This window comes from Lissotriton helveticus, chromosome 5_1 (genome assembly GCF_964261635.1).
Source record: "Lissotriton helveticus chromosome 5_1, aLisHel1.1, whole genome shotgun sequence".
NCBI lineage: Eukaryota > Metazoa > Chordata > Amphibia > Caudata > Salamandridae > Lissotriton > Lissotriton helveticus.
In genome coordinates, this window is record NC_136065.1 from 260,317,948 (window position 1) to 260,339,796 (window position 21,849).

The window sequence follows — 21,849 nt, forward strand, 5'->3', positions numbered from 1 at the left end:
TCATCTAACCCTTCCTATCATAAGCAAATCTAGTGGCAATATCTGCCCCGAGGGTTTGTGAGCTGCAAGCTTTATCATCCAAGCCTTCCTATCATATGGTATTCCCGGACAAGGTGGTGCTTTTCACCCAGGCATCTTTCCTACGTAAAGTGGTGAGCCCATTCCATTTCGGTCAATTGGTCAAACTGCCCACCTTTTATACTCCTCCACATCCCTCTAAGGAAGAGGAGCGACTCCATTGCCTCTACCCAAAAAAAGATTTGTCGTACTACCTTGACTGCACAAGTTCTGGGTGGATGACCAACTCTTCGTTAGCTGTGTGAGAGCTAACAAATTTTGAGCGGGACAGAAGCAGTCCATTTCGCAATGGGTCATTCTCTGTATAAAGATCTGCCATGTCCTTGCTAAAAAGCAGCCTCCTGAGGCCTTAAGAAAACATTCCACCAGAGGGAAGACTGACACCACGGCGTTAGCTAGTGGGGTGCGAGTCCCAGACATCTGTCGGGCAGCAACGTGTGCTTCCGTGCACACATTTGCTAAACACTACTGCCTGGACAGGGGTGCTTCCTTTTTAGGGCCGTAGTTTGAACACACACTAGTCCACAGCTTTCCAAACTTTTTATGTTGGTGACACGCTTATTAGACATTCATCATTTTGCGACACGGTAATGCGAGCGAGCCCGAACAACTTAAGAGGGTTTTGGGGGGGGGGGGGGGTGAGTTCTCTCCCCCCCCCCCCCCCCTTGAAAATTTTGAAAAAATAGTGGGCAAATGGTGCATTTTCAAGCACATTTGAGAAAGCAGGAAGGTTAATAAAGCAATTGTGAATCTGTTCTAACAAAGACAGTGACTGGCAAAACTGGGTGTAAGGTTAGGTTTGTGCCTGAAACAAGAATATAATCATGCAAACACTGACACATGCCCCAGTGTCTGGGGAGGGGGCAGGGCATGGGTGAAAGGCAGTACTGAAACAGCAAGAAAGCCCAGGAGAGGCTGGCGAGCCACGCAGAGACTGAGGGTCAGAGAAGTGCATGTAAATTGGGGGCAGAGCAGTTCAGACACTGCATCTCTGCGACACACCCACACATGCCAGGCGATACAGTACTGTGTCGCGACACAGAGTTTGGAAAGCTCTGCACTAGTCGGTTCACTTAATGGCTCTGCGCTTCTGGCATGAAAAAGTGAAAAGTTACTGACGTTGTGCGCTTGGGTGGCACCTATTCAGGTGACTACAATGTCCCATCCAGGGCCCACGACGCCATCCAAAACCAAACTGACCCACCCGACTGCACGCATGGGTACTGCTCACACAAACGTTTCCGGATACAGTTTCCGGATACAGTCTGACGTGTGGGAAATTTAAGGGTCAGGAATCTACTGCTAGATATTGTCTCTACCAGATAATGAATTACCGAAGGTAAGTAAATTGTTCTTCACAGCTACCATCAGCCCGGCATAGCTCTTGGAATCTCATTGCAGGTCTTCAGGTTCCTTTTACTAACTTGAGTCCCTTTTCCAGTTATCAAAGACTCTCTACTTTCAGTCAAGTTCTTCTGACAGACATCGAAACTTCTCCACTCTTTTCTCTAATCCTCTACAACCCATTGACTCACTGTGCTAAGCCTCTGACTCCCCCCCCCCACCCCATCCCCTTGAAACCATAGACTCTCAACCAGTGACACTCTCATATCACCTGTCCCTTCTCAGCGCACCTCTGTCAGCCAGTGCACACCATGTGTTAGCCTTCTGAGCTACTTTACTGGCTCTTGAACTGCCACTGCTGGCTTTCAAATTTACTTTCTGAAATGTGTAAGAATTTACTAAAAAGTTCACTTTTGCCTTAATATGTCCTTATAATTTTTTTTAATTGCCCAAAATACCTCTCACGTTGAAAGTTTGTGTATGTTCCACTTACAAATAGAGTTCCGTATATACTGAACGTTGATGGATTGGTTATGTTTTTTAGTCTATTGGGAATTAATCGGTTGCACTGTTGCACATTTTTAATGCCATTAAAAGTGTGATACTCTTAATTGGATCCTTCTAGTTTTGCCTCATTGTGAAAACATGACCCTAGTTAAGTATCAGTACTATCGAAGGAATCATATAGCAGTGTTTATGCATGCAGCATAACAATGTATGCAGCAAAGCATCTTATGATTTCTGAGTAGTTAAAGGAGTAACTGACTGCTGCATTCATCATGTGTATGATGGTGCACATGGTTACTCGGCCCCTTCTTGATTAAGAAAAATCCCTCCACTGTTTAGGCGATCAGGTCTGGTGAGCATGCACACTATGCAACACTTCTGCACCCCTTATCTAATAGGAAGTCTTCTGGACAGGGATCAGTGCATACACCACATCTGTACAATTTTACCTATTCCAGCTCCTTCCTCTTCCTGCGGCTTTCCTTTCTGGGCATTGTAGAGAGGACAGGTAGGCATTGTGCACTTTTGTACAGCTGCTGCCTATTCTCCAACACCTCATCCAGGAGTCCACCTGAGAGGAATGCCCATAGACTGGTGCAGTGAGCGCACGTAACAAGTGTTAATACTTCACAAACTCTGCCTTCAAAAACTAGATGGATAGGTCTTTGCTGATACCTGGGTTTTGCACACCTGTCCGGCAGAGGTCAAACCTGTAGTGTTTGCATACACTTGTTTATTTAATAACTGTGCCACAAGTTGTTTACCATTGGAAACAGCTTAAATCACTTTATTGAAATTCCTTACGTAGGATTAACTTAAGCACATTTCTATTAAAAGGATGATGTTGTTTGTTAACAACACCAACATTTCTGTTTGTGCAGGACATGGCAGACTCTCGGCGTATTAATGCCAACATCCGAGATGAAGAGGCTAAACTTCCTGAAGAAGAAAGGCCTCCTGTCAGCCTTGTTGCCGTCATTCTTTCCAGTGAGTTCTGGCCTGCCCTGAAAGATGAAAAATTAGAGCTTCCGCATCCAATTAAGGAAGCTATGGAAACCTATACAAAGAAGTATGAGAAATTAAAGGTAAAGTATTCTTCCACCTCAAGATATTGCTGAACTAATTTTTTCCATATTGGCTACTAGCAATTTCTTCTTGTTACAAATAAACTGTGCATGTTTTTAATTGTGATTTACAGGATTGTTATGCAAGACTCTAATTGCTAGCAATTTATATGAATGACTGTAGTCTCAATCCAGTAATTTACTGCTATGACGTAGCAACAGTTAGTACCAAAAGGTGTTACACACTGTTGCTTCGACATAAAGGAATTCCAGGCAGCGCTGACAGGCTTCTCTGAAATCCTGACAGAGCAGTGCTGGAAAGCAGAGAACACAGCTTCTAGAGTGGAAGGAAGGGAAGTCACAGAGATTGGGGTGGGGGCGATGGGCAGGAGGTCATGTGTTTTTTTTTTTTTAAGTGTTTATTTGGAACAGAGAGGAGAGGACATCTTATGTTTAGCTTCCCCATTGCTTCTCTGCATAACAGCTAAAAGCAAGTGCTTGTGACCTTGGGTGCCTATGTGAAATACAATTCTAGATGGGTAAGAAGTGAATTTTGGGGATGCTTTTCACTGATGGGTTTTGAGTGACACCAAATGGACAGCAAGAGCTCAGAGCCCAGTGTTATCTATCTATAATGCTATATGTTCTATATAGCTTCCATAGGAAGACTATAGTTTGCACCAAAGTCTAACTCTGGTAATTAACTACTGTGATGTAGCAACAGTGGGTAGGAAATCTCTTTACTCACTGTTGCTACGTCATAAAGCTTTCCAGACCAGGCTGACAGGGCTCTCTGAGAGCCTGCCAGCAAATCTCGTCTGCTTTGATTCAAAGCATAAGCAAAACTGCTGGAAGGGGGGGTGGGGGGGGTGTTGGGGCGAGGCAGAGAGGGTGTTGGGGAATTGTTAAGGATGACATATATCGTATTTTTTCACAGCAGAGAAGAGCCTAGCAGTTGAAAGCAGGGGCAAATTATTTTGGGACTATACATAACATAAAATTATAGACGGTTAAAAAGTGAATTACGTGGATATTTTCCACCTCTGGGTTTTGAGTGACATCCTAGACAACGAGAGCAAAGCTTGAGTTGTCTATTTGATGTCACTCGGAACCCCTTGGTGAAAAACATCCCCGTATTTTACTGTTACCCATCTATGATTCTATATATCTTTGTAATTTATTGGTGTGAGTTTTGGGCATGGCATCAAGAATGGACGGCAGGGAAGTGAGGTTCGGGCTTCTGGTCTGCTGTTATGGACCAGTTTCTGACTTTGCTTAAGGCTTCCTTTAACTGTCCCCTCCTTTGACTGCCACTTACTCTTTAGAGATGATGCATCCTGCTTATTAGACCATATCATGCTGAACCAGATAGTGACATTGAACTTCTTGGTACAGAAGCAAATTTTTTTTAACATACCCTATACCTTTAGTGTGAGGAAGCTAGTGATACTGGGGTTGCTCCAGCCCACTTAACAGTATTTCACCAGTGGAAGGGGATGGCTGGAATACAGCCATTCTTTTCAACAAGTACATTAGTGACAAAATGCATAATGCTCCAAAATTGGAACTTTCATAGATTCACATGCTTGAATCCTTCCCCGTCGTCGAGATGGGAGTCCCCGGTATATAAAAAGCAATGCTTAGATAAATACAAAACTGAAAAAAGGCCTAGTCCCATTTCCATTTTGTAGCCCATAACCATCATTATGTATAAGAGACAAAACTTTCCCCTGAACCAATCAGGACCTCTCACCCTCTAGAACACTCCTGAGAGAACCTTAACCCCTCAGATTTTCTACTGCACTTTGTGCTAGGGAGTCTCCCTTCAGCTCTGCTCAAACTTTCTCTTGCTACTTAAGATTTGGAGTTTGTTCCTGTGTATTTCATCTGCTGATATCATCTTCATTGCTGACTACTAATTCATTCTACCTGAGAATGTCTGGAAAAGAGAAAAAGGGTTTGTTTAGAGCCTGTGCCACTTGTTCCAACAAGAGGTTCTACACTGACGACCCTCATTCTGACTGCATTTACTGTCTTTATCCGGACCATCAAGCTAAAGACTATAAGGTATGTCATACCTTTTCAATTAAAACCTTAAGAGACCATGAAGGACGCCTTTTGATATGGCTTCAAAAGGTTAAGGCCAGAAGGAGGTTATCTCCGGTGATAGTGATGAGGCATCTTCTTTTTCATCTAGGAGTTCTCAGAAGAGAAAGAAATCACCTCATACTCCTTCCTCAGAAGAGCGTCCTGAGAAGGCCCTCAAAAAGACCACTCATGGGTCTTCTGGGCGCAGTCCCTCAAAATATCCTCGTTAGAGAAAAGGAGAGTAAGGGACATGCTTCGGGGGAATGAGGCTGCAAAAAAGACGGGTTCTGAGCCGTCTAAATCACCCCCTCAGGTCAGACAATCCTTCAAGAAGCCTTCCTCAATGCCTCCTGAGGTAAAATCAACGAAATCTGTATCGTCGACGGGATCGTTGACGAAGAAGACTTTGTCGTCGACGATAAAAATTGAGGTAAAGGTAATTCCAAAGAGGCCTTCACAGCCTGTGACTGATGGCTCTGTCGACGATGTCCCTATCGATGCCGGCTTAGACGCCGGTATTGTCATCGATGACAACTTTGTCGACGACGACGACTGCTTCGACGGCCGGATTGTCGATGACTATAATGATGATGGTGACTGTCATTGACGACTGATAAGGCACTGCTGATTGTATCGATGACGGCATCAACGGTGTCGCCGGCGATATTGTCGATGAGGGAAAAAACACCGGAAAAATTGGAAGTGGCCAGGAAGAGGAGGATTACACCAGAAATCACCTCACCGAGCAAGATTACACCTCTTGTACCATCACACCTGCTGGAGGAGCAGGATTCAGATGAGGAGGATGAAGGCCCTTTTGGCTATGCGAGTAGCCCTTTATAATTACCTGTGAAATGTCAGGAGGATGACTTTGAGGAGGAATACGTGGAGTATCAATACCCTGCCCAACAACAATATCATCAAGGTTACCAGGAAGAGATGGTCGGCATTCCATCTTTCTTATTGATGGACCTGCAGTTTATGCTGGCGGACTACAGAAAGAGGTTCCCACCAACTCCAGCAGCTCAAGAGGTGCCATAGCTGCTCCGCGCCCACGCTCCATTCCAGCTACTCCAGTTAGAAGCAGGGAGTTACTGCCAGAGCCCTTGCCAAGATCACCTCAACAGGATCCAGTCTCCACGGATGATGACCAAGAGGAGGGAAGAGATAACGGTCCCGAACAAGGCATGGGATGACTACCTTATTCCTTAGTCTTCTTCTCCCTCTCCAGTGCCGATTGATTCACCGCCGGAGGGCATTGGCTGATTCTATAATTTGATGGAAAGAGCAGCGGAGAGATTTGAACTTCCAATGTCAACTACCCAGACGGAGTGTTTTTATATGATTTCAAGGAACCATACCGGAAATCAGTTAGAGCTATCCCGATCATTATCCATGTCTAAGAGGAAGACCTTAAGGTCATGAGGACACCGGCGACGATCACACCGGTGCTCGATAGACTTGAGAAGAAGTATAAAGCTCCAGGGGACGCTCCAGCTTGTCTAGTGGGCCATCCCAAACTGGACTCTGTCATTTCCCAGGCTGCTCAGCAGAAGTCCAAAAACCCATCGGCTCCTATTACATTGCCTCCGGACAGAGAGGGTAGGCGCTTGGATAATGCAGGAAAAAGGTTTTCTTCCATGTCTGCTATTCTGGTGATAGCTGCAAATGCCTTACCATTCTGGGCAGATATGATAGGCAGATGTGGTGTGACCTGACGCCTTACATAAATCTGATTCCTGAGGATAGTAGACAGGAGGTCAGAAAGCTCCTTCAGGAGGTAGAAAGGGCTTTGGCTGAAGTCATTGATTGCGCGATGGACATTGCGACCACGGCTTTCAGATCGCTTGGAGGGGCGGCGGTGTTGCGCCGTCAAGGATGGCTGAGAGCAACAGCTTTTAGGCCAGAGGTCCAGAATAAGATCTTGGATCTTCCCTTTGATGGGTAAACCTTATTTGGGAAACATGTTGACGATGCTCCACAGTGTATCAAAAAGGATACAGATACTGCGAAGGCCCTGGGGACACTGCAGTACCGGAATGTTGCCCTTTAAGAGGAGCTAGAGGAAGAGGCCAAACATCATATAGAGGGGGATACCAACAGAACAGATACCCCTCCTACTCTACATCTTCTCAGCCATACCGACAACAGTATGGTCAACGACAGGCAGGGGGCTATTCAAAATCCGCCTCTAGAGAAAGAGGAGGTCGTCCAGGAAAGGACAACTTGCAAAGACAATGACAACCTTCAGGCTCCGGCTACATTTATCCCTCTCCCTTCAGAAGTTCCCCTGGGTGGAAGAATTTCCTATCATCTTCATCATTGGCAAAAAATATCTATAGACCGATGGGTCCTCAATCTAGTACAATTTGGACATACTTTAGAGTTCCTTCAAATTCTCCCTTGTACTCCTCCGACACGCCAAGAGAACAAACATCTGCATCCGATGCGCTTGGGGATTCAGACAATGCTCCGAAAGGGAACAATAGAACCAGTGCCAGTCTTCCAGAGAGTAAGGGGATTTTATTCCCGTTTTTTCCTAGTCTGAATTTTTTTTTGTCAATGGCGTCCTATTCTGGATCTGAGAACTCTAAATACTTATCTCAAAAAGCAGTCCTTCCAGATGCTTTTCCTCTAAGACATTCTGCTACTCTTAAACCCAGGAGAGCGTATGCCCACCTTAGACTTGCAGGATCTGTATTTCCTCATCCCCATTCATCCTTCCCACAGGCAGTATCTTTGGTTTGCTGTAGCCGAAGACCATTACCAGTTCAAGGCACTGGCTTTGGGCCTCAAATCAGCCCCAAGAATGAAAAAAAAATGTCTGGCACCAGTGGCGGTTGTTCTAAGGAAAACAAAGCGACCATGTTTTTCTATACCTTGACAACCTTCACAAGCATCGGCTCAGTCGTCAACAGTGGCATGTGTAGAATTGTTTGCCGAGCTGGGCCTGACTCTGAACACGGAGAAGTCATCCCTCCATCCTGCGAGGAACATCACGTTCTCAGGGGCGATTCTGAACACCACAGTAAACAAGGCATTTCCTTCCATGGAAAGGCAACAAAGGCTAATCTCTCTATCCCAGGCATTTGTAAAAAGAAAGGGCCTTTCAGTACGCCGTTACAAGTCACTACTAGGAACAATGTCCTCTTGCATCCCTCTCATTCCTTTCTGCGTCTGCTGCAGGAACAACTGGATCGACAATGGCGTCAAGCAGTGGGATCCTTCGACATTGTCAAAATCACACCGGCCATGGTTCAAGCAGTAGCGTGGTGGACCCAACAACGAAATATCTCAGTCTGCCTTTCCTTCCTTACCGAACCAGCTCCTCTGGTTATTGCAACTGATGCATCCCTAGAAGGTTGGGGACTTTTCTTCAAGACCTCCAGATCAGTGGTCATTGGAAGTTACAGGAACAACAACTTCACATCAATCTACTGGAACTCAAGGCAGTGGGACTAGCATTGTTGACTTTCCTGCTGAGAATACAAGGATTGGCTGTACTAATCAGGACAGACAACTCAACAGCTATGCATTATCTCAACAAACAGGCTGATACGAGAACGCTCTCCCTGTCTCAAGCAGCCCAGAAAATATGGAAATGGGCAGTTCAAAATGGAATAACCTTAAAAGCGGAATATCTTCCAGGAGATCAGAATGTCAAGGCAGACACTCTGAGCAAGCTCAAATCAACATGTCACGAGTGGGAGGTCAATTGGGGTATTCTAGAGGTGGGGAACACCAACAGTTGATCTCTTCGCGACAGCCCACAACTAAAAATGTTGGTTCTTCGCAAGCTGGCTTCACCAACAGGGGTCTTGGGGGAATGCGTTTTTGATTGCATGGTCAGGCGTCTTTGCCTACACCTTTCTTCCGATTCCCCTCCTGCCAAGCATTCTTACGAAGATCGAGAGGGAACCGTGCAGAATGATCCTGATGGTACCATGGTGGCCCAGACAACACTGGTTCACTGAGCTTCTTCTGCTGTCGGAGGCTCATCCAATTCGCTTTCAACCAATACCTACACTCTTGACAATGTCCCAGGGACAAGTACTTCATCCAGATCCGAAATCACTACGTTTAGCGGCTTGGCTCCTGAACACTGTGAATTTCAACATTTAAATATTTCATCTGAATGCAAGGATATCTTGTCAAAGGCCAGGGCTGAAAGTACAAACAAAACATACAGGACGAAATGGAAAAGGTTCTTTATATGGTACCAGGAGTTTAATATTCATCCTCTGAGATCGGCAGCTCATGAGATCATCCCATATATTCTGCTCTTGGCAAAATCTGGTTTAGCTCATGCATCGATAAGAGTGCATCTAGCCGCTATATCACGTTACAGAAGAACTTCCTCGGGACCATTGTTGTGATCTGGGAGAATCATCAGGCTTTATTTTGTACCTTTCCTCCAGTGAGGCCTCCATGACCTCTCCGGCAACTAAATATTGTATTATCTCAACTAATAAAGCAGCCCTTCGAACTCATTCACTGAGCGAATCTCAAATTTTTATCGTGGAAGGTAGCTCTTCTGCTAGCACTCACTTCGGCTAGAAGAGTTGGGGAGATACAGGCCCTCACCAAACAGGAACCTTTCTTACAGTTCAAGGAAGACCGGATAGTCCGAACTGATCCGAAATTCATACCCAAGGTGCCATCAGACTTTCATTTGATTGAGCCTCTAATTCTTAAAAGGTTTTTTCCTTAACCAACTACGGCAGCGGAAAGAGCTCTTCACGCTAGATGTCCAGCGCTGTCTCAAATTCTATTTACAAAGAACAAAACCTTTCTGCAAGTCATCACAGCTCTTTGTGTCTTTTAGTGCACCCACGAAGGGTTTTCCTTTATCCAAAAGGGTAATTGCCCGATGGATTTCCAGTGCAATTCAATATTGTCATCAGGCGGCTGGGATGCGGTCGAATGCACAAGTTTGAGCTCATTCTACGAGAGCAGTGTCTACTTCCACTGCTTTGTTTGCTGTGGTACCTGTCCAGGATATCTACAGGGTGGCTACCTGGAAGAGTACCCACACCTTCATCAGACATTACTGCCTGGATGCAGCTGCATACAAGGATGTGGCAGTGGGACAAGCGGTGCTGAGAAACCTTTTCCAGTCACGGTGAGCCCTCTTTACCATCCCTCCTTCCTTTATGCATTGCATGTTCACATTTTATTTTAACTGGTTTTTTCTTGTCATTCATTCATTCATTAATCTTTATTTCCGTCAATTATAACCATAAAAGATATGTTAAAAAATAAAATTTTACAATACCAATTAATCCAAAGTTGGGATACAGAAAAGAAAAGGGCAACAATTTTTATACAATGTATATGATCTGTTCCAAATACGCCATAAAACCTATCTATCATCATAAATACATTTTAAAAAACATTTAAAAACTAGGCATTCTATATCATGATAAAATGTATGCAATCAAAAATGTAAAAATGGTCTCAGAGGGAGATGAGACATTAATCACAATAAACGTGACCAATTTGGAAAGTGCAGGTGCAATAACTCTTCTACGTAACATTTAGTATAGGAATATAAACTTTTGTCTCTGGAGCTTTAACCCAACTTTCTTCCTTATCAGGTATACATTAAATAGGAACCTGCTTACACAGAAGACGACTAGTTGTGAGGTGTCAGTCTTCAATATGCGTTCAGCCTCACTACAACTCCTAACACCCAAATTCCTACAGAGGGACCTAATCCATCGTTCCCTGGCTAATTTATATGCAGGACACAAGAAGAGTATATGCGCATCATTTTCTTTAACCTCTTTTGTACATAATGAACACAAATCATGTCTGCTGTCCACCTTGGTTCTGCCCCATCTAGATATGTTTGCATTTGTTTGTAAAACCCCATATCTAAACTGCAGAAATAGGGATTTCGCTAACGGGTGACCTACCTCGTCTAAAAAAGGTTCAAATTTGGGCAACATCTTTAAAAGCTATAAACTTCAAAGTTAAGGACCCAACAGATGAACTATGTAGCATGTTATTATTCATGTAGGTCCAATAAGTAGACTGTAAATGTTGCTTACAAGATGACGTCACCTGTAATGGGTCCTACCAATAATGGGATAGACCTAACTTCTTCGTCCACAATGTAACATGCTTTAGCCAGGGAATATCCTTACTTCAACCTATCTTCAAGATCTCCTCCAGGCCTTCTCTATAGTGAGACAGCTCAGGAGTCGACCAAATCCTGATCCAAAATAGTAATGGTCTCAGCACTGTATGATGATCAGTACGTTTAATATTAAGGTCCATAAGTACTGGGATTAAGGGCATTCTGGTTGGGAGTTTTAACAGTTTCCGGAAGAAATTATTTTCTTCCCGCTCAAAATTCTTTTTACAATATGGCCCGAAAATCTCTGCCCCATAGAGCGCGGCTGATTGAGCTTTGATCTTAAAAACTTCCAAAGCAGGAGAGACAGCCTTAGAAGAACTGGCCCCATCTTTTTTCAATATTGGCAGAGCATTTTGGAGCAACATTATCCTGCTCCTTTCTAATTGCCCCTTCCAAGACAGTTTACTATCCAGGGTAATTCCTAAATAGTTAAAACTTTCCACATATTCCAATTTTTGGTTGTTTAAAACTAAATTCTTCTTGAATGATTTGTGTGGGTTTATTGAGATATATTCGGTTTTACTTGAATTGATTTCAAGGCCCTTCATAGTGCAATAAGTATTAAAAGAATCCACTAGGCATTGTAATCCCTTGGGAGCTTGCGAAATTAAAATTGTATCATCTGCAAATAATAATGCTGAAATAACTTCGCCCCCGAGTTGTGGGGAATCATGTTTGCAACTTTCTAGGTATTTGGGGATATCGTTTACATACAGTGAGAAGAGTGTGGGTGCCAACACGCACCCCTGTCTTACACCCCTTCTCACTGATATTGCCTTAGATACTTCACCCCTCGGCCCCCATCTGACTCTTGCATAATTTCCTACATGGAGCCTAATCAATTGCACGAGTAGTTCTTCTGGCACCCCAATATGTTTTAAACAGTTCCACAGTAGGACCCGGGGGACCAGATCGAAGGCTGCCCTTAAATCTACAAAGGCAATATATAAGCTGCCCTTCCTTAAGATTATATATTTCCAACAAATACATGTGAATCTAAACACTTGATCAATGGTACTTGTTTTGATTCTAAACCCCGCTTGTCATATTTTAAGATGAATAGACATTGTTGTTATTTATCAAAGAATATGTCTAGGTTATGAGATACCTGCGAGTTTTAAGACGAAGCATTTATATGGTGCAGTTTCAAGTCGCATTCTGGCTTATATCAGTTTCAGGCACAATAAAATGTGCTACTTACTGCGAGCTAATCTGATTCAAGCATGTGAATCTATGAACGTTCCAATACTGGAGTAAGAAAACCAGTTACTTACCTGTAACTGTAGTTCTCCAGGATTGGTAACTTTCATAGTTTCACATGCGACCCACCCCCCTCTGAGAGGCTCGCCTTTTGATTTTTTGGGCACAAATATTATCGTTGGCACAAGTGCTCGAAAATGTGAGGGGCTAAGATTCTCTCAGGAGTGTTCTAGAGGGTTACAGGTCCTGATTGGTTCAGGGATAAGTTTAGTTTCTTTTACATAATGACTGTTATGGACTCGAAAATGGAAATGGGCCTAGGCCTTTTTTCTGTTTTGTATTTATGTAAGCATTGCTTTTTAGGTCGAGGTAATATCCGGTCTGCCGAAGGCAGAACCGGAAGTACCGAGATTTAATGATTCTTAGTATGGACTATTTGTCCCGCCTCTGTTTTTGCCTCTCCCCCATTGGCTGGCTTCCTAAAAGGAGGCCAGCCATTGGAGGAGAGAGCTGTCCCTCCGAATAGGCTCCGTCTTTTGCGGATTTGGGGGCGTAAGTTTTGCTGTTCTTTAGACAGTGACGTTGTCTGTCACTCAGAACCGCAAAACCACGCCCTCGATTCCGAAAAATTCAGGAGCTTGCGGCCGCCATTTTTTTCCCCCTGTTTGTGACTTTATAGTCATTTTTGATTGCAGCGCCCGTTGATTCCTGCATGAAGCGAGATGCTTTCTTTCCTTCACAAAGGAAAGACCCCCACCGTCCTGCCAAGGATACCAGCGCCCCCCCCCCCCCCCCCCCCCCCCCCATCTTCCGAAGCCCCTTCTGCCATCACAAGCTGTGCGCGAGAGCCTGGACTGGGAGCCGGAGCTTCACTCTGGCAGCAGCGGGCATTGTGCTGGGGCACCGCAACAGCTGCCACCGCCATGGACTTCACCCCGAGCCCCCCGGAGAGAGGTGAGATGAGCATAAAGCGAAGCTACGGGGAGAGGGGCCTCCACACTGGCCTCGCCGCCCCCCCCCCTCCCCTCCCCCCGCCGGCCTCTCCCTGCCATGGCACCGCCCGTAGCAGCACCTCACGCCCGCAGTGCCAGTGCCCCGCCGCCCGACCCCAGGGCCTCAGCCAGCCGCCCCGGGACCAGCACAGCAGGTCTGAGGAGAAGGGCTCCACCGGTCTTAACAACACCGGCACCGCCGCCACTTAGAGCGGGCAGAGTGAGGGATCAGTGAGAGGCAGCGAGGCAGTGTCCCCCCCCCGCACGCAAGGCCGCCCAGACCCCCAGGCAAATTACCTGCTGATGTGGCCGACAGTGGCGTTGCTCGGGGTCCACCTTCCCCTGGTCCACGTTCTCTGGGCCTCTGGTTCTAACAGCTCATCTGAGGAACAGGGCGGAACTTCGCTTATTCTCAGGCCCGTCTGCTCCATCCACGCCGGGGAGCAGCGGGGGCGTGATTGCTGCGATAAAGAATAACACTAGCTCCCAGGGTTGAAAATTGCAGAATATGGAAGTGAACGGCTCGCCTGCAGCCCGGGAAGCAGAGAATGGAATATCGGCATCCGTGTCTCCTTTCCCGCCCCTCCTCCCGCTGACCGTCTCTCCTTTCCCGCCCCCCCTCCCGCTAACCGTGTCTCCTTTCCCGCCCCCCCTCCCGCCGACCGTGTTTCCTTTCCCGCCCCCCCTCCCGCCAACCGTGTCTCCTTCCCCCCCCCTCCCGCTGTCCGTGTCTCCTTTCCCGCCCCCTCCCGCTGTCCGTGTCTCCTTTCCCGCCCCCCCTCCCGCTGACCGTGTCTCCTTTCCCGCCCCCCCTCCCGCTGACCGTGTCTCCTTTCCCGCCCCCCCTCCCGCTAACCGTGTCTCCTTTCCCCCCTCCCGCTGTCCGTGTCTCCTTTCCCCCCCCCCCCCCCCCCCTGCTGTCCGTGTCTCCATTTTTCAGTCCGGTATTTTTTTTTTTCTTCTCCTTGTTTTACTTTGCTTGGATGCACCGAGAAGAAGCGCTTGGTGCAGGCAGCTCGAGCTGAAGTATTTATTTTGTTAGAGGTACATGTACCTAGTGAGAGCCCCATTTCACCAACGGCAGGTTAAAATGCGTGAACAGCTTCACTTTGTTTTGCCTCGGGGTTCGGACACTTAGCACCGTGTTGTAGGCACACCGTGTTTGTTTCCAGTCATAGAGCTTTATTTGATACCTACGGGAGATGTAGTTTTGTACTTGCTTTCAGTGAACCAATTCTACTGTAACACAATGCATGATGATGGTTTGTTGCTGAAGCCTCGGATGGAAGGTATAAGGGTCTGATGTGCTGCCAGGGGCAGCGTGATGTGCTTTCGGTATCTGCAGCCTGCGTGAAATGTAGGCACTGTGAAGATGCAATGGGATATGAGTTGGAATGTGCAGGAAATGTTATATTTTGAAGAGGCAGTTGGGGCGAACAAAGAGGGGAACTCGGACGGGTCCTTCGGCCTCTCTTCCTTAAATGTTATTACTCTACAATATTGTTGTTCTTATACTTTACTGTCCTTTGGAATAAACCTTCTTCAAGATAGCTCCGTGATCAGGCATTGTTTTCTTCCTTACGAAAGGCTGCTTGAAGGCAGTCCTATGCATCCTTGACTAATTGTATTGCAATATTTAGGATGCGCTATACGTCTGCTTCATACAGTTTACGCTTGAACTGTGGGCCTTAGGGAAAGTTGTGTGGGCTGTGTGGGCTGTGAGAGCTGTGAGAGCTGTGTGGGCTGTGAGAGCTGTGTGGGCTGTGTGGGCTGTGAGAGCTGTGTGGGCTGTGACAGCTTTGTGGGCTGTGTGGGCTGTGAGAGCTGTGTGGGCTGTGAGAGCTATCAAAACTGTGTGAGCTATGCGAGCTGTGAGAATTGTGTGAGCTGGGTAAGAAATTTGATCTGCGAGAGCTGTGTAAGCTGTGAGAGCCGTGTGAAGAATGAGAACTGTGAGGGCTGTTGGAGCTGTGTGAGCTGTTTCTTTTTAACAACAATACCCTAGAACAAATTGATTATCTTTGCTTATGGTTTTTTTTATTCGGCTGTTTAATACACATTAGCCTCCGTCGCATCGGTTAACCGTATTGTTTATATTCACTTGGCAGTATGTTGTATCCTATGTCTTCCTGCTGCTCAGCTAGAATGCTTGTGATGTGGAATGTTGGTTGAATGGAATGTTAGAGGTTTGTGAATGTCAGTTGGGTGAAGGCTGAGCAGCAGGACAGCTGCTCCTGATGGGGTTTTTCTATCTTTTAACTTAACATCTTAAATTAAATAAAGTAACTTGAATAAACTATCTTGAAGTATCCATCTCCTTTCTGAATACATCACAGTACCGCTCATAACTCTCTTCTAATACTCTCTACTACTCACTCTCACACTGTACTACTTACTCTACAACTCTCTAATACTTCCTACTAGATTTAGTAATGAGAAAAAATGCTGTGAGGTACTGACTGTAATACTCTAAAAAAAAAAATGTCTACTACACACAACTTACTACACACTACTACTCACTCTTTACGACTCACTCGCTAATACTCTCACTACTCACTCTGCTAGTTACACGACAAATATCTAATACTCTATACTCACTGTGCTACTCAATATCAACTACTCACTACTACTCACTCTACTACTAAAGTACTTATTCAATAACTCTCTAATACTCCCTACTCACTTTAGTACACAAATACTCTACAGTACTCACTATAACACTCTATTACACACCCTTTACTACACTCTCTACTACTCACAAATACTCACTCAAATAGTCACTCTATACTACTCACTATCAAATATTATCAATACTCACTCGAATACTTACTATACAACTCCAAAACACTCTCTACTCACTGTAATACTCTATCAACTACTCGCTACTACTCACTCTACTAAATAGCATCTAATGTATAGCACTTACTGTAATACTGTACTACACACTCTGCTACACTCTACTAAACATTACTCACTCATAATTAGTCACTCTATACTGCTCACTCTTTACTACTGAAACTAAAAATACACTTTGTATATGTAAGGGTGTGGCTGTGCATGTAAATGTGTGTGGCTCTAGGATTCTTTACTACTCTCTCATTATGTAATACTCACTCTCACATTTTATTACTCGCTCTCTAATACTCTCTTTACTAATAACTCTTTCCTACTCACTATCAACTACTCACTCTACTACACTACTACTTACTCTGTGTTTGGGTGCTAATGCAATAGGTCTCGCATATGCAAGCGATTTAAGCTATTGGCAATGTAAATAACAATGCCATTTATTTATGATTGCAATGCCAATAGCTCTACCTTTAATAATGCCGAGACCATTGCATTGTAAATGCTTGTTTATATAGCGGGGACTCACATCTCGCCGACGGGGAATTATTCAAGCATGTGAATCTATGAAAGTTACCATTACTGAGGACTACAGTTACAGGTAAGTAACTTGTTTTCTTCCCTCTTTTTGGCACACAGGGCACCAGTTTGAGAATGGCTGTCTCTTTCCACAGACATGGAGGTATATCACTTCAGACCAATGGCTAATGAATTGTGGAAAAGGGGGTATGCCCTTCTTTCAGCAGGTCTCTCCACCCATTCCCCCTTCTCTCATCCTTCCAACTGACCGCCTTTGAATCCTTCAACAAGAGGTAGAGATATTATTACAAAAAGGGGTAGTGGAAATGATGCCAAAGCAGGAACAGGACAACAGTTGCGACTCCAGGTACTTGTTGGGCCCAAAGAAGGATGACCGCTCTTATTCCATCCTAGACGTCAGGGTTCTGAACTGGTTCCTCAAGAAGTTCAAAATGCTGAGCCTAGCTTAGGTTTTATTTGTATTAGAAGCAGAATGCTAGAGGGTGTCTGTCGACTTACAGTTCTTGTATTTCCACATAGTGATTCTCTGGTTGCACAGGAAGTATCTTCGGTGTGTAGTTTGATCGGCACACTCAGTTTGTGGTCCTTCAGCTTGGTCTAACTTCAGCTCCATGGGTCTTCTCAATGGTGATGACAGTTTCTGCTGCCCATGACCACTTGCATGACACAAAAGCTCTGCTGCTTAACTTGGGATTGTCTATCAACAAGCCTAATTCTGCCCTGCATTGAGTGGAGCCTTTCCCCTCTACTGATGATTCATGACATTTAGGCTATGGTTCAAGTGTTTTAAAATGGAGCGCAGGTCCAGTCTTGATGCTCTTACACTTGCTATGTCTGCTAGATTCCTGCATTCTGCTGGTCACTCATGCACAGTGGCAAATGATGCCCCCAGTGGTGCTTTAGTAAATTGGGGAGATCTTCAGAGCCTGCACATCATCCAGACCTCAGTGACCAGTGCCTACCTGAAGCTCAACCCAACCAAGACAGAATTTTTGTTATGTACCATGAACAAGAAACCTGTCTTAGTGACCTGAACCTTGACTGTTTTGAGCCCCAGCTTTCACCGAATGCCAAGTCATGTATCTTCACCCCGGAAACCGGCCTCACTCTCAAGTAAGAACTTGTCCAAAAAAAACCAAAGATGGCGTAGAACAAGCTCTCTCTAGTTAATGAAAGTGAAACTATTTCTTCCATAAAACAACTTCAGAACTGATGTTCAAGCCCCCATACTCTCACATACTCTGCATAGCTTCCCAGATGCCACCCTGGCACCCCCTAAGGGCATTGTACATCCTGTTAAGCAAGATACAAATAGACTGTAGACTAAAATCATTTATGCTGGTTTTAGAACGGTCAGCCTTAGGGTAGTCTTCCCCCAGACTTTTTACCTTCACCATTCCTATTTTTGCTGATCTCCTTTCTTGTCCTCTTAGGACTATTTGCCGTTTACCACTGCTAACCTGTGCTAAAGGCATGTGCTCACTCCTTAAAACATGATAACATTGGCTTATTCTAATTGCATAGTTAATTCACCTATACGTCCCTGGTAAAGTGGTACTACATGTACCTTGGGCCTGTAAATTAAAATCTGCTAGTGGTCCTGCAGCACTTATTGTGCCACCACCTTAAGTAGCCTTTTCAGACATGTCTCAGGTCTGCCATTGCAGCCTATGTGTGCAGTTTTATACTGTATTTTCATACTGGTAAAATAAACCTTTTGCCAGGCCCAACCCTTCCTTTTTTAATATATATATATCGCCCCCAGGGTAGGCCCTGGACAGCCTAAAGGACAGGGTGCAATGTATTTAAACAGTGGGACATGTAGTTTTAAGTTTTACATGACCTGGTCCTGAAAATCTCTTAAATTCGTTATTCACCACTGCAAGGCCTGCCTTTCCCATAGGAGAACAGTGGAGTAACTATATTGCATTTAATAAGCTTAAACTTACAAATGGTAGCTGGTGACCAGTACATTTTTGGTGTCTTTGGAATTGTAATGAAAAATCCTCTTTCATGGTGAAGTTCGATTTTAAATTGCAATTCTAAAAATGCTACTTTTAGAAAGTTGGCTTTTTCCTGCCTTAGCCATTTTGTGCCTGCAGCCTGCCTCTGGGCCACGTGGCTGGGTGTAGCTGACAGTTGGGATTTGTGTATTCCTCCTAGATAGCCACACACAATAGAGAGTTTCAGGATGGGGGGCGGAGCTGGGCACTGCCCTACTTACACCTGAATAGGCTGTGTCCTGCTTCCACACAAAGGGCTGACCTATAACCCCTGTAGCTAGTCTGAAGCCAGGAAGTATGTGAATTTCAAAGGGCCTCTACACACCTCTCCCACTTCAAAGGAAGGCCCAGGTATAAATATTGGACCTCAGACACCAACTCTTCAGTACACATTTGGACATGTAGATACTCTGCCAAGAAGGATTGCTGTGCTGCTGAAATGATTGCTGTCCTGCTGCTCTGAATGTCTGCTGCTCTGCTGTGTGGACCTGCTGCCTGCTTCCCTCTTGCCTGGGTGAGAAGGACTGGATCTGCATCTGTTTAATCCAAAACCCCAGAGTGACTCCAAGGGCGAGTTGGCTGGCCTTCTGCCTAGAGCTTCAGGGACAAAATGCTCCAACAACTTTGAGCCCAGCACCCGGACTCTGCCACATGTGATCCTACTCTGCCAAATGGTGCCATCCCTGTTCTGAACCCTTGAAAATGGGCCTGAAGCTACTCTGCCAGTCCATCTGTGGATCCAGCAGAAGTGATGCCTCTTCTCTGTTGTGCGGCGCCTGTGCAAAGTTTTCCAGATGCCGATCCTTGCCTCAAATTTCATGTCTGTATCAGTCTCGCCAACGACGCAGCACCTTGCACCGCCGCCTCACAGCTCATAGGAGCCAACGGCTCGACTCGACTGCGCAACTCATCCAAGTCAATGGCGCAGGACCTCGCATCACAGCCTCATAGCTCCTTAGAACCGCTCATCACCTCGGCTGTGCGACGCGTCCTTAGTGCAGGGCCTCCCAATGCTCGCCAACCAGGATTTAAGGTACTCTTGTTCAGCTGGCCTTCGCTCGATAGTTGTCAGCCTGAACTTATGACTTTGTCCCAGTTCGATGCGAGCAGATATCCAGTTGGTTGTTTGCACTTTTTGGTGCTATTTTTACTGAATTCTTAAAATTGCGTACCTCCGCTTCTCCTGATTTGGATTTTTGTCGCATTGGTCTTGTTTTATTTTTAAAAAAATTATCAATTTTTCTACATCTGGTGTAGGATCCTTTTGTGGTGTTTTTACTGTGTTGCTGTTTGAAGTGTTGCACAAATACTTTGCACATTTCCTCTAGGTTAGGCCTGACTGCTCTGTGCCAGGCTACCAGGGTGTTGAGCACAGGCTAATTTGGGGTTTGCTTGTGACTTCACCCTCACAAGGATTGTGGCTTCTGGTTGAGAAGGGATTTATCCCTCTCAACCAGCAACCCAATTTATTACAGCTCCCAGGATCTGGGACAACATCCTCCTATCAATCGGATGCCGCTTTAATTTAGGAAACTGTTAAAAACTCGTCTCTTTATAGAACACTACAATGCATTAACCGCCCACAAGCTAGCTTCTTTCCCTATCACTCATTGACTTTAAGCTTGTCTTTGCCCATTTAAGCTCTCTTTTGCCTTTTGACTAGTTTTGTGCTATAGAAATACCACATACATACATACATACATACATACAAAGATGTTTAAAACCATGTACAGTAAGATTATTGGGTGATCCAATTAGAGCTAATCCTGGAGCTGTCCTACTGTGATTACGGGCTTTAGCTTTAAAAGCTAGGCAAATTATAATTTGGATATGATGTTTAATATTCTACTAGCAGCTAAACAAGAAGTTCCTTTCAAGGCAAAATTCATGCCGCCCCACTGACAATAACAGACTAGTCAAATTCACTTTGGAATTTGATCTCTATTGAAAATCTTTTAATGTTAAGGGAGAAATAAATGCATGCAATGCCCTGTGGAAATTTGTCTGCCTGAAGATGCATCACTGATTAAGGAACATTCCTGAAGACGATCTGGAGGCATTGCCCAAATTAATACCCATAGTGAAGAGGCATATTGTGCTTTTTTTTTTTTATTCAGAACAGGCAAAAACAATTTTGAGTCCCTTACTTCTTACTTTCATGTAACATACTTTATTTAATTTCTAAATGTTTCTCTATATTTTGTCAATTAGAGGTCCAGGGATGAGGAGGGAGAGAGTGGTTTGAGTTATGGAGGAGCACATAAATAGAGGAGTTGCTGAGTGTTTGCCCCGTCTGTTTATTTGGGGGTCAATTTCTTCGCAAAATTCAATATCTTTTTTGAAAAAATAATCATTCCTGTGCTCTTTCATGGTTGACAGATCATCAGGTGACTCACCGTCATGGTCAGTCTACTCTTATGAGCTGAACTTTCCTGGAATTTATATCAAAACAAGTCTACCAAATTTAGCACCCCACTTCTTAATGGCTTTGTGATGGATAATATAACTCAATATGGACATGGTATCTACTTGTCAGTAATGTTCTTGGAGAACGAAACATTGGTTGGGGGGGGGGGCGCTAGAGGGCGCACGGCAAGATGGCCTGCCAGGCCAAACCTTAATCCTTTAATAATCCGCTTTAAATCCTAGCCATCTGAGTCCCCGAGGGGGTATTCCTGACGGGGAAAGGGCCCCGATCGGATTGCTGGGTCTGTGAGGCCATTCTCAGCGCACAGTTGTAGCGAATTTAACTGAACTCTTTGTGGCGCGAAATGGCTGCGCCCGGGGAACCTTGACACTGGCGGCCTCCTGACCCTGCACCTAGTCGGCGGCGGCACGGTCGGTGCCTGCGACTTACCTGGTGCCCTCCTGCTGGTGGCTGTTGGTTGCTGCTCCGAGGTGTGGCGGCGGACTGTGGGTGGCTCCTGGCCCTTGAAGTGACGAGGCGGTGCGCGGCCTATACCGGTAGAACGAGGCAGAGAGGAGGAACCTTGACGAACGGCGGCGCCCGGGGCCCTGGTGCCGTAAGCGGTGAGTGGGGCACG

The 21,849-nt window shown here is 45.3% G+C and overlaps 1 protein-coding gene across 2 annotated transcripts in view; it reads left to right on the forward strand.

Annotated features, from left to right (window-relative positions):
* ANAPC2 (anaphase promoting complex subunit 2) overlaps window positions 1-21,849 on the forward strand; it is a 205,451-nt gene that overhangs the window by 134,914 nt on the left and 48,688 nt on the right. For both annotated transcript variants that reach the window (XM_078642153.1, XM_078642152.1), the window contains exon 10: window positions 2,811-3,014. In XM_078642153.1, the coding sequence (XP_078498279.1) occupies window positions 2,811-3,014 (204 nt within the window). The remainder of the gene's footprint in view (window positions 1-2,810; window positions 3,015-21,849) is intronic.